The sequence below is a fragment of the Haplochromis burtoni genome, unplaced genomic scaffold, assembly GCF_018398535.1.
Source record: "Haplochromis burtoni strain Fernald_Lab_line unplaced genomic scaffold, NCSU_Asbu1 Contig_212, whole genome shotgun sequence".
NCBI lineage: Eukaryota > Metazoa > Chordata > Actinopteri > Cichliformes > Cichlidae > Haplochromis > Haplochromis burtoni.
Window position 1 is genome coordinate 645,868 of NW_024582573.1, and position 13,523 is coordinate 659,390.

The 13,523-nt window shown below is 40.8% G+C and overlaps 1 protein-coding gene across 3 annotated transcripts in view; it reads left to right on the forward strand.

Moving 5' to 3' along the window:
- Positions 1–2,222: 2,222 nt before the first annotated feature.
- rhbdl3 (rhomboid, veinlet-like 3 (Drosophila)) overlaps positions 2,223–13,523 on the forward strand; it is a 74,520-nt gene continuing 63,219 nt past the window's right edge. Inside the window, exons 1-4 of one of the 3 annotated variants that reach the window (XM_005936441.3) lie at positions 2,223–2,318; positions 3,538–3,714; positions 3,913–4,458; positions 5,033–5,056. In XM_005936441.3, coding sequence (XP_005936503.1) covers positions 4,318–4,458; positions 5,033–5,056 — 165 coding nt within the window. In that variant the 5' untranslated portion in view covers positions 2,223–2,318; positions 3,538–3,714; positions 3,913–4,317. Of the gene's footprint in view, positions 2,319–3,500; positions 3,715–3,912; positions 4,459–5,032; positions 5,057–13,523 lie in introns of those variants that run through there. The other 2 variants (XM_042226443.1, XM_042226444.1) reach the window with 2 other exon arrangements.

Genomic DNA, 13,523 nt, shown 5'->3' on the forward strand with positions numbered 1-13,523 from the left:
AACCTGAAGTTACTTGCTACCCAAAATTACTTACAATCAAAATGTTTCTTCCTTCCTGTAAAAACCCGAATTAGTACCACCTTATCCCAGTGCACTTTCTGGTATGTATTTCAGAATAAACTACATTGAAATTCCTGGGAGTTTCCGTTTAAATCTCTGGGAATTTTAGTTTCTATTAATTATTACTGTTTTAAAGTCTTTAAGTCTTTTTTCTTATATATATTTTTATATATTTATATATTATATAAAAAGATAACAGATTTGTGATGTTCTTGGTTAAAGCAAATGAATAAATGAGTGAAATAACTTCTGCCATTAGTTCAAATGTCTAGCTAAAATTAATGTGCTTGTATACATTTTAAATAGCAGACTAGTTATAGCAACAGATAATATGAAGTTAAATAAAAAAATTGTGTTTTCTACAGCAGACAGTGGTCATAGTAGCTAAAACTACTCAATAATGGAAACTTTTTAAAACACTTAACCTAATTAAACTTAGTCAGCATCTGTTACTGCAAGTATGGGATATGCAAAATACACAAACAAATAAATAAATGAATACAAAATATAAAAATGGAGAGAAGAAAAACAACATTTAAATAATTAACAATCAATGAGTCCATCACTGATTCACTCAGTCACTTTAATTTCAGTGCAAATAAACACTTTCACACCATCAGGAATGGTGTTAATAAAGAGCAGTTGGTGCCTGCAAACAGCCCTGAGCTACACGGATGCGAAAAGAAAGTGACACAGTTCAGGTCTTCATTTATAGATGAGCTAATTTCCCCCACATAGCAGGTGTTTTTCTAACCAAACATCTTGTCTCTCTCTGTTTCTTCTTCACACTCTCTTTCCTCATCACCTCTGTCCTTTCTCTCTGTCTCTTGGGTTACAGCTCTTCAGCTGATGTTAACACATGACCTGTGAAAGCCACCTCAAAGCTGGTTTTGTACTTGTTTTAAATGGAAATTCCTGGGCTGTCTGCAGCTGTTGAGACAATAAGTTTGCCGGTTCTCTGGTGTCTTTTATGATTTTATGCCTGGTTTTATAGTTGAAAAGATCAATTCTGGCTGAGCTTTACAGTAAGACAGGGTGTCATGAAAAAGTAGTTACCACCTCCTTGATTTCTTAGGTTTTTGCATATTTGTCACAATTCAGTGCATCGTCAGCCTTGTGTGAAAAACAAATTTCCCACAATTAACTGTGATTATGCATGTTTGTTTGAAAGCTGACTTTAATTTCATTAGCCACACTGAAGCCTAATTAAAGCCACTTAAACAGAATCTTTCTGACAAAGTGAAGCAGGTAAAAGATCTCAAAAAGCATCATGCCACAATCTAAAGAAACAGCTGAGAATCAAAGTCATTGACATCAATCCATCTAAAAAAGCGTTTCATTTTTATAAGGCTCTGGGACTCCAGCGAACCACAGAGACAGCCATTATCCAAACTTTGTGAACCTTTGTGAAGTAGTGAAGCTTCCCAGCAGTGGCCATCCTACGACAATGACAACAACAGAGACTCAATGACAAATCAAAGAAACCAGAACAACATCTAAAGAACTGCAGGCCTCACTTGCCTCAGTTCAGTGTTCACAATTTAGCAACAAGAGAGAAGTGCACATCCATGGGAGAGATCCAGTATGGATAAATCACTAGTGACCAAAAAGAACACAAAGGTTCATCTCAGATTTGTAAAAAACCCATCAAATGTTTTGATGATTCCCAAGGCTTTTAGAAAATATTCTGTAGACTTAAGAGACAAATGCTGCTTTATAAAAAGAACATCATAAAGTCAAACATGGTGGTGGTAGTGTGATGGTCTGGGGCTGTGTTTCTGCTTCAGGATATAAATAGAAGTGCAAATCAGATCGTAAGGTGTCGCTCATGCATCTGCTTCACCTGCACGGAGATGGTCATGTGAGGTAATGAAGAGTGAATTATTTGTGCAACCTACAGTAAGTTCAAAAAACTGCCATTAAACTTTTTTCTCTCCAGTGCACAAAAAGCACAAAATAAGAATACAGAATCTCAACACTGGGTCTGGTGACCTTTGACCAATTATTCTGTTTTCCTCCTTTTTTAAGCAACATGACAAAGTTCAGCTTTAATCCCACGTTGTTGTGTGGGAGTCAGGGAGAGACCCCCAGGGTTAAAAATATCAACTGGTCATATGGTTACCATGGTAATGCGAACACGAAGTACCTGGGGGAGGTTTACTTGATGGATACTGATCAACCCACACACTGCAGACCACATAATTTCTCCTCATACATGGCTTCCACCCAACTATTATGTTTGTTTGATGTCTCCTCAGGTAATTGGTATGTGTTTGTCTGAGGTGGGGCCCCTGCTTTTTGTAGCTGCGGGCTGGAGGGGACATTTTATATCCCTCTAAATAAAACGGAATTTATAGCTTTGGACACTCCCTCCTTCCCGCTTTTAGACTGAAGCGATTTTGTATGCTGTTTTTTGGGGCATGATTAATTAGTGTTTATAGCACAATAGAGCTGTATGCCAAGTGCTTGCTTACTGTTGTGTTGAGTTTGTCTTCGAGATATTTTTTGGAATCTTTACCTTGAAATAAAATCGTGAATGTAGACTTTTACAGTAATTTTGTGCTATAAAAATAAAGTGAAATGAATGGACTGTTTTAGATTAGATGGATCAGACCAAACGTGAAATGCTCACTCTAGCTGCAAATATTAACAGGGAAATGTTGAACCAAGATACTATGTCTGTAGTTTTTATTTGAGCATATGGTGGGACATTAAGCGAGGGTCCTCCCTTAGGAAATTTTAAGTGTCATAAACTTAACTTTATGAATTTCTTCACCAGTGTATGCATGGAAAACAAAACACATAGTGGATTACAATGCAGTGATTCTCTCTGGTATTCGCCATCATTTTTAAGAGTAATTGTCAGCTTTTGGCGCGGATAATTACCTTTACCTCAGAAGATTCTGTGGTTAAACCTTATTTTTGCATGAATATTTTATGCTTAATATTTATATTTTGGGAGCAAATTGCTTAAGAACAAACACCTGCCTGCTCCAGAAGTATTCTTTGCTTAGTAATGTTATCGTGTTTTCCCAAAACAAACCATCTGCTTCCTTAATGTTTTACGGGGAGGAAGAGATTAGGGCAAGTGCATGTTCTAATTGTTGGGTGGATGGGGCTTGTCTTTTGGGTACAGCTGTGCTCGACAGCTACAAAAGTCTTTTAAAACAAGACTTTTCCACAAACAATACAAATAAAAATAAATAAAAAATGAGCATGTTGTATTCCATATGGTCACACTTAAGCAGTAAAGATGAAGAACACAAGTCGTTACGATCGTGCACAAATCAACCTAAACCCCACGAGCCAGCGACAGCCAGCTGCTCGCTCAGGGAGCCGGAGTTCCTCGAAACCCCCCAGAGGCAGTGGCTGGTGATCCCTCCTCACCGCCGGCCAAATCTCTCCCTTTCTCCCTCCCTTCCCTTATCTCTCCGCCCCCACCTTCCCTCTCTTCTTCACTCCCTCTGTGCCTGGAAGGACGTATGCGGATGGAGCAGAGTCGCGGCGTCTCCTGGAGCTGATCCAACCATCCCGTCTGAGGCGGTCGTTTTGTGCCCCCCGCCCCCTAGTGAGGTTTCTTGCACGGCGCACGGTGGAGAAACCAGACGGCCTTTCCCGCTCTGCGCCGTCGACCGGCAGAAAACAGCGTGCCAGGTAACGTGACGCACCACAAAAAAGAAGCTGGCACATAACTGAACTTCTCTCCCAGTGTGCCATGTGCCCACGCTTCTGAAGTAGACTTTTACCTCTGCCCGGAGAAGCCATATGAGACTTCATAGGTCGATGTCGTCATCCCTTTTCTGGGTTTCATGTTGTTGTCACTACTGATGATGTAATTATTTTTTTTTTCAGTTGGATCTGCGTTCTGCTGCTGCTGCGTCGCACCTCTCGAAGTGAGAAGACTCGCTCTGCCAATGTGCGTCCCCAGCATCGCAAACTTGGATCGTCGCCTCTTTTCGTGGAAAGACTCATCTCCACCTCTGAAAACCTTTTGTCACTGCTGACTAACGATGTATTGACAAATTGTGTGACACTGTATGGATACTTTTTTTTTTATCCCCTAACTGGCTTTTACTAAACTGTCAGACGTCAACTTTTCCCTTGCGGATGAAGCTTTGCTTGCTCTGTCTATGTGAAAGTGCGTCGGGCATAACCGGAGTGCGCACACGTTTAATTCATCGCGGCGGGAGCATGGGATTTTAAACTACAGCATGTGGAGTCGTTCCTAAGGACCGCATCGCTGCTCTCCGTGGGTGTATGGAGAAGAGCAGCCTGAGAATGACAGGCGGAACCCGGGAGGCGCCGGTGAACATCTCTCCGGCGGTAGCGGCCAACGCAGAAGGCGAGGAGATCGAGGTTTTGGAAAGTACCGAAGTCATCCCAGTGGCTCCAGAAGAAGTAGGTCTACACAATGTGGCGTCAAGTGAACACATGACCCCTGTAACCTTTTGACATTTTCACAGTTATGAATCAGGACCTTCAGCTTCTTTTTCTTTGAGCGAAGTTAAACACAGTCCCTCTAAAATTAATTTCAGAAAGTCATTTGTCCCTAAATTCAGTGGCACAACTGACAAAAACAAGCGTTTTACAAAGACACGAGATGGAATTTAAAATACTGTTTATTCTTTTGAGAGCCGAGTTAGTAAAAGCACCCAGCACTTTGCTTCATCTTTTCAAAAGACACACGCTCACAGCATACTACCTTTTACACATAATGAGGCACACTTTTGGTACCTTGTTATCTTTTGCTGCGGCTCATTGACCGTAATGATCAGATAATAGCTGCATGTGATTGCAAGACTGCAATTATGGCAAATGCGCATAGTAAAGGAAGCCCTTTTGGCCGAGATTCATCATTATCAAACAGGTGCTTCCCTCCTGTCTGGTACCTGTTTCTGAGTTTATTTTTCTTCCCATCTATTCCTCTTATTCATTGCTTCACACGCTCTTTTTCTCTTTTTACTTGTCTCAGCAATGGAAGTCTCTGTTTGACAAGGTATGTATCACAACCTTTAGTCCTTTAGGCTTGACTTTTCATATGCATGTTTCACTCATCGTGGAACTGTGTTGTCTCTGAAGGTGCTCATCTGTGTGTGAACTGTTGGTGACCTATGTCTTAATCTTTATTATCCGCTCCAAGCAACACAGATATATTAATCTGTTAAAAACGGCATTGTCTTGCTTAAAGGTCATGAAACATAGGAAAGATTTAGCAAGATCAGGATTGCAGGATTGCACCAGAGGCAACGATATTTAATATTAAAAACTCCATATTTAGTGCGCTTTAGTGTGAATTGCCCATGGATCATGACCTTATCATTGTAAATGTGCTGTAACAGTGGCTTAATCACTAACAGAAGTGATTTAAACCTGCGCTGGGGGATTTTGCAAACTGGTAAAGGAAATGACATACAAAAACAAAAAAAAAAAAACATTTAGATTTTAGAAATATGATGCAAATATTTTCTGTTCAGCTATCACAAGTGCTTACTTAATATTTTTTATAGTTTCAAAATACTGCTAAACTTTGATCAGTTCCACAAAAAAGTAGCATCAGAGTTTCATGGGGTTAATTGACTTGAATCCTGAGTCTTTTTTCCCTCCAGTCCCAGTTTATGAATTAGGATGAGTTGATAAATATATTTTCAGATCAAAATCTTGCCTAGTGCAGCTTTAAATCCTTCGCCCGCTGGGTATGACGGCATAACGTGTAACCAGGTCGAATCGCTGTCAAACCAAACTCGTGGAGAAGTGGGGGGGCTGTGGTGGGTGTGTCATTAACTGATATCGGCCCCAGTAATACAATTAGGACGATACACCTGGATGGATTGATCTGTGAGTCAGAGCAGTCTTGTAAGAAACACATGCCACCATGCACACACACATGCACAGACACACACAACCGAGAAACCCCAGGAGAAGAGAAACAGCGACTGGCTGATCATGCAAGCAGCAGGTCTGACAGGACTGACAGACGGCAAACGAGCCCCCCTCTATCACACAAACACACGCACACTTATGCCCACACAGCTTGCAGTGTGTGCGACTACTGCATCACCTGCTCGGCATAGGGCCCCCCACTTTCTCATGTGGGGAATTGTGTGCATATTTATGTGTGTGTGTGCGTGAGTGCAGTGGTCAGCTGGGATTTTTAGGGTTGAGACTGAGGCTCGTGTCAGCCTCACTTTTAAGGGGGAGACAGAGGTCCCGTGGGATTATGGTGTGTGTGTGTAAGTGATGGCGGCATTAAGTGGGCCTCTCAAGCCGCTGTCTCCATGTGTGCTGCACAGCTTGGAGTTTCCTCAAGTGGGCGTCGGTCAGAAAAAAGCAAATGGCAGGGTCTCTACTCACCGTGGTAGCAACAAATATCCTTTCACTCTTTCAGTCTCCTTTCCTTCTTGGTTCACACAATGAGTTGGTCCATTTGTCAAGGGGCTGACCTCGGGGACCCCCAGCTTCTGTGAAGCAACAAGAGAAATGATGGGCCACTGAAGACCAGGAAAAGAAGGCTTTTAATCCACCCTGGCAGCCCGTGTTACTGCATGTGGAACAAAAGATGAAAGCTACTGAAAAACAAAGAGCAAGATCCAAAGATTTATGAGTCTAATGTAAAAATACACATTTCAAAGTTCATCTGTATGTGTGGAAGTCTAGTTTCCTGTGTTGGATACTTTATTTGGCAAATATAAGATGTGAATGAATAGAAATATGTATGGTTCAGAGATGTGGAACAAGAGAAGAGAGGGGTGTGACATGCAACAGGTCACCAAACAAGTTTTCAAAACAAAGAAAAGTCATGACTTAGTGGACTGAGCGGTAAGAGGTCAAATCAAGTACAGGTAACAAAGTCCTTTCTTCACGTTTATAACATATTATCATCGTATTTGAGGACAGCTGAGAACATTTGTCGATTCTAAACGAAAAAAAAGAGCAGTCTTTCTTGGCTGACAGGTTGTATACATTTGTTTCTTTAAAAGATATCCCAGTATGTAAACTTGAAAATGCCTCACGAATGAAAATCTCACCTTCTAATAACTAGATGTTACAAATCAGCTAAAAATACAGCGTCTAATGTTGAGGACAATGATGCATCTTTTCTGTTAATCAGTCCTGACACCTCTGTATGGTCTCGACAGCGCGCATTTTATCCTGTCATCTCTCTCAGTGATGTTTGCACAGCAAAGAAACTACAGGATCATTTTCTCTCATTCTTTTCAGCCTCACTCTTTGGCTTTGCTCCCAACTCTTTAAAGCAGTTTGAGCTGTGTAAAAAAAAACAACCCTTTGCCATCCTATCAATTTTACCAGCTCCCACGTGACTCTGTACATACAGCTATCATTTCTGGATTTCAGACCATTGGGGACAGGAATCAAAGTGCTGCGTTGCTCTGTTTCCCCCTCACTCCTCTCTCCAGTCCCTGGAGAGGATTTTGTTGCTGTATAAGTGCTTTCTTTCTCTGCACACAGGAAGCAAGAGAGCAAACCTCAGAATGCTTTGATTCATGTTTCCCATCGCCTGAAACAAACATCGAGACTCAACACAGACACAGGCGATATCTAATGAAGCAGAGGAGATGCTGTTAGCGCGGACAGCAGCTGCACTGCCCTCGCTCTCCCTCATAATCAAAGTGTCCCAGCCTCTGTTTGTCCTCTAGACACACAAATCTGAAAAGGCTGCAGTCATTGTAGCGTGATTACACACAGCACATGTCATCAGAAGAAAAAGAAAGGGCCCTTTACAGATTCTTCTTTCTACCCTGACTGATTTGCACACCAAAGCTCAGATAATAATGTTTCTTTTTTTTCTTTTTTTTTTTTTGAAGGTTTCTGTGGATTTAATCAATCCAGTTTATGTCTAGGATTTATTTGATAAACCATATTAAGCATGTTTAAATCACACGGTAAATTGGCGGAAACACATTTGTTTTGCTCAGCCAGGGAAGGCACATCAGATGGCTTTTTATGTGTGACTGGGAGCGCTAAAGATTTCTTTTTCAACCCGCTGGTAAAAAAAGTGTCTAAAAAGCGTCTCTCTCCTTTAGCTGCCTTGACCTAGATGGTGATTTTCTTACACTATTGATTGCGAAGAGCTACGTACACACAGCAAAGACTCAAAGTTATTATTTACCGGGGCTGGGACTATATCTGCGTTTGCGATTGCTGATAGTAGAAGTCCCCAGATGTACTGATTGCGACGTGGCTCAGCTCAAATGAGATGAAGCACCTGTAAAGGCAGGATATATACAAACCATAGATTGTCTTCCTCTTCTTTAGAAACTTTTCTTTAGCTAACTCTCGACTGAAGACGCACAACAAGATTGTTTGTCAATTCTCATAAATTGTCAGTGAATACTAATACATCTTTGATTCTGTGTGTGTGTTTGTTTATGTGCAATCCATAAGTGTGTCCACAGATGCCTTTGTGTTGACAGCATGCTCCCAATGCCACTTCGAAAATCCCCCAGGCATGCGCCCACAGGAGCTTAGTGATTAAACACTTTCACATGTCTGCATACTTTCCATGAAAGTGTTTCCCTTTTAACTTCATGGTTGGTGGCAAAGAAAATCCCAAAACAACTGACTGGAGCCACATAAATCAATGTCTTATAGTTCTTTTAGGAAGGTTGTCTAGCTGGGGAGATACAGTATACAGTACATGTCATTTCTTTTTATTCTTCCTGGAAAATGGGAAGTAGATACAGTTATTTATCAAAACATGAGGAAAAAACAAAGTTTGTTCAGTTCTAATGAGCTTGAAATTAGTATGTGGTATGACTGCCTTTATTCTTCATCACAGCCTGAACTCTTCTTATTTCTGGAAGTAGTCTTCAGGAACAGTTCTCCGGGCCTCCTGAAGGAGATTCAAAGCTCTTCTTTGGATGTTGGCTGCCTTTTTTCTTTCACATTTTCTGTAAAGATGATCCCAGAGAGGTCACAGCTCCGGGGAGGCCAATCAATGACTGATATTGTTCCATTGTGTGCTTTTCTGTCCAGGTATGTTTTTACTGCACTGGCAGTTCGTTTGGAATCATTGTGCTGAAAGATGAAGCCATTGCCAATCACACTGTTTACAGATGCTGTTGCATTTGGTCAAATCCGAATTCATAAATCCATCAATTTCAAAAGATCCCCAACCCCACTGTCTAAAATGAACGAGCCTTCACCGTGTTTTCCAGATGGCTGTAGACTCTCACTGTTGGGCTTCTCTCCTGACCTCTGATTATTTGAACCAAGAATGTCAAATTTGGATTCATCACTCCATAAGACCTGTTACCAGTGATTTTCAGTCCAATTTGTGTGTCATTTGGCATCCCTCAGCCTTTTCTCCCTGTTTCACTTCCTTAAGAATGGATTCTTGACAGCCATCCTTCATTTGGGAGCATTTCTGATGAGGCTTCAGTGAACCATAGATTGATCAACTGAAGGGCCAACTCTAGCAAGGCCTTTGTTGGATTGTTATTATTATTTTTTGTTGCTGTTTTTCTTTTGGATGTGGCTTGAAGATACTGCTCATCTTCTGTAGTGTCTTTTTTTCACCTTCACATGTCCAGTTTCCTCAAATTATTTAGTGACACGCGGCACACAAAAATATTGATCAATGGCTCTTAAACAATCATGTTTTTGGTGAAGAAAAAGTATCAGATGATGTTATTTTTGGAATTTAAAAAAATAGATTCAGCTAAATAATTGGAACACATTTTGTGTTTTAGCGACATGCTGCAAATAACGAAATACCTAAATACACAGAGATTGGTTCTTTGCTAAGTTGTCTGTTAAGTCTAGAAAAAAAGGTTCATCCCTTGATTTAGGTTCCTTTTTTGTGCTTCAATGATTCACAGCTCAGTGTAAAGTGATTTAACAGTGAAAATGGCCAGGTATAGGGATTGGCAACACGTTCTCACTTGAACATAAGCAAAGAAGTGGATATGTCAAAAGAAAAACTTCAGGAAAGTGTGGAGAATTATTGCTCAACAACAATAAAATGACAAGCAAGTCTGACTACATGGTAGCAAAATCCAAATAAATTAGACTGGCTCAATACTTTTGCACATTAGTGTATATTTTCCTGTAAACTGCTGGTTAGTGCCTCCTTCCTCATGACCCGTATATTATAAAAGATGTCAAGCATGACTGATTGAGGGGAAACCACGAACTTTGTGAATGATGGGCGTAGCCTCCTAGCATCATATACTGGATTTGGGCTCTGGCTCAACGTTAATGTTTTGGCCGCCGATGCTGTCGTTTTTTGGAGGCCAGAACTTACCACATTTGGATGAGAGGGTGGAATTAAACTTGGTTAGTGAGCTGCATTCATAAATAGTATGGGTGCAATGCACAGACACATATCTTATAATTAGTGTTAAGTAACATTCAAACACGGGGTCACCTAATTCTAGTATGCAGATAAAGAAGTTATCAAGCAAAAATCATAAAGGTGATATTTAGCAACTCTGTTGCCACTTAATCTGAAACAATGCACACCATAGGAAACAAGGATATCATGTTGTCTGAGTAAATGAGCGAATGGTCCACCACCCAGTTGACTGGCACTTAATGGAAAGCCAACTGGGAAGCCTCAGCTGCTATTAGCGGTGCATGCAGGGAGAGGATGTCTCGACACGCCCCATCAGTTTTACTTACACTAAAAACAGAAGGAGGTTTAGACAATGAGATCATGAACAGCAGTGAGTGAATCTAGTGGTAGTTAGGTATTGTGTTTGAAGAGGGTAAGGCCTGCATCATTTCAAAGAATGGCACCCGCAGACTGTAAAGGATAAATCATAAGGACCTTTGCCGCTCCCCATTTTCAAGAAATCTGAGACTAGATCAGATGGTCAATGTTTGTCCAAAATATTTCCAGGACAGGCGTTTTTTCCCTGTATTTGTACCTTTTATGTCCTTGATATCAATTAGCTTCTAATTGCTTTCTGTGTATAAATTTACTTATTAGTGTTTCTCTCTTTTATCCACATTATTTTTAGTATCCTGATGTGTTTATGAGCCTAATTGCCTCTGACACATACACAGATGGCGAGGTCACAGTTTGCTGACCTGCTCATCCAACGGCACACATGTGATTGACACCAGCTGAGTCCTGGAGATGAGCCAACGACAAACACTTTTTGAAGTGTGTTGCCTCGATTCAGGATCCTGAAAGCAAAATACACTCCGCCTCATTTTTATTGCAAAGCGCCTGGCCTGTGCGGTGATGAAATAACAGAGAGAGCCTCAAACATTTTCATTGAAAGATTTAATCAGTGCTCATCTTTCCCCCACTCCTTTGCCGCTCCCCTGCTCAGCTCTAAATAGATTTCCTTAATGAAAGGCACAGTTCCAGTTGGCGGAGTGTGAAAACAGTTTCTGCTTTTATGCAGAGGTAAAAATAGCCGCCTTGTCTGTCGATCTGTAAATGAGAGATAGACGATGCACCGGTTTATTTGTAATTGGCTACAGTGTGCAAAACACAGCAGTGGCATGAATCCGACGTGTCTCTTTTGATAGCTGAATGGCTCAGTAATTTGGCAACCTCCATATGCCGTGTGTTTGCATGCATGTGCATCTAGTAGATTTGTACACACCGGTCCTGAGAATGTAAATCCATTACTAGAAGTCAAGGGAGGGCAGTGAAGAAGGCGGGGTATGCCTATTGCCTTTTAGGACCAGTGTCAATGCGTACATTCTGATGGGGCTTCTTCACAAATCATCCCTGACGGGTCTGCTTTCTACGTTCTCTTTCATCTCACTTATTACCTCTCTGTCTCTTGTCTCGTTCTTCTGAAATGCGATTTGCCATCAGAGTTAAGTGGATGACACTGCAGATGTGACAAGGCTTCAGTCTCTGTCTGCTCATCAGTGCTTTTATTTAATCTCTTTCCATTAGCTCTGTTCACAGATCCACACATCACCATGCACTAGCTCATCAATGATACAATAACAGCCCAAAAACTGAAGGGCTACAGACGAAAAACATCAAATCAGTGGCTGATAAAGGAGCCTGAGGTATTGTTTTCAGCAAGGCTACATATATTGTGATTGTGAGCCGAGTGCGTGTCTATGTCACTGCTGACACAGCTCACAATAAGCTATTTTTTGTCTGGAAGATCATGTTGTAGTCTCTCTAGCTGTGAGATTGTGAGAGTTTTGGCTGAAACTGGGTTCTAGTTTGTTCCTGAATGATGGCTTTTGTTGGTAACCTGTCATTTTTGCACTGTTTTTAACCATTAATGCGGTGGCATTTCTCAACACCACTTATCAATGTTGGGATGGTTTAGTTAGCTCTGATGGTTAAAACAGAAGAGTTTAATTTTAAGAGAAAAGCTTGGTCCCGCTCTGTGCTGTATGTGCCAGCATGACATAAACTCTGGATCCTTTATTGCTCAATGTTACGCTTGTAGGCTGCCTGCAGTCAGCCCGCAGGCTCTGGCTTAAGCTACACAAAATGACTGTTTGATTGTTATGGTCCTGTTAAGCCACTGGGCTTTGCATAGGGCAAAGCACATCCAGTGTGCTCCCGAAAGCCAGCTTAACCTGCAAACACAATTTATACGTGAAAAAAAATCTTTTCATGTTGCAGCATGAAAAGAATTCTCCAAATTCTCCTTTTCTCCTTATTTATTCATCATAATAAATCATAATAACAAGATTTAGCTATCAGCCAATGTTCGGACATCAAACAAACACATTTGCTTACTTTGTTTAGTCTCAGGTATCCAGACTTGTTTTGTCCTCTCATGCTTTACACAAGCATGTTTTGCTGTCATTTTTTATTTGTTATTTGAACAAAAGTGCCAAAAGGATTTGCTTTTTATAATTATCAAACAGGAATACAACCTTGAAAATTATAGAAGAAAATAGATAGATCTATCTTTTTCAACACAGCCAATTAGCAGGCATGCTGCAAAAGGTTTTAGTGAGAAAAAAATAACCAAAGCTTATTTTCACCCATAAATAAAGCCAATCTAAGGTGTGAGATTTCAAAAATTCTGTTTTTTAGGTTTGAAAACCAGATTTAAGGGGCAATCGCAAAGGAAGCACTTTGCTCAATGTACATCGCTTTGTTGCTGACAACTGGTAGCTTCTAGGCTCGAGGTTGCTCTACACTTTATGGCCAAAAGTATTGGGTTGCACCTCTTAATCTTTGAATTCAAGTGTTTTTGGTCCAGTTGTCATAGATATTTCATGATCAACTATAACTGATATTATTGCAGTGTGGAACATAGCATATATAAAAAAAAGATGGAGTCATCGAGTCAGGTTAACTCGTGAATCATTATTCACTTCTACTAAACAGAAAGCACAACTCAAGTATCAACGCGCATAATAGATCATCAACCAGACATGCCAGTGCTCAATTCCACTGAAAGAAATAGATCTCAGCTCAGCTGAGAAGTGGCCGATTTTATAAAGTCAAGAACAGAGTTTCCGAGTGAGGTATGTTGAGGTGCTTAGTGTGTAAGAGTCAT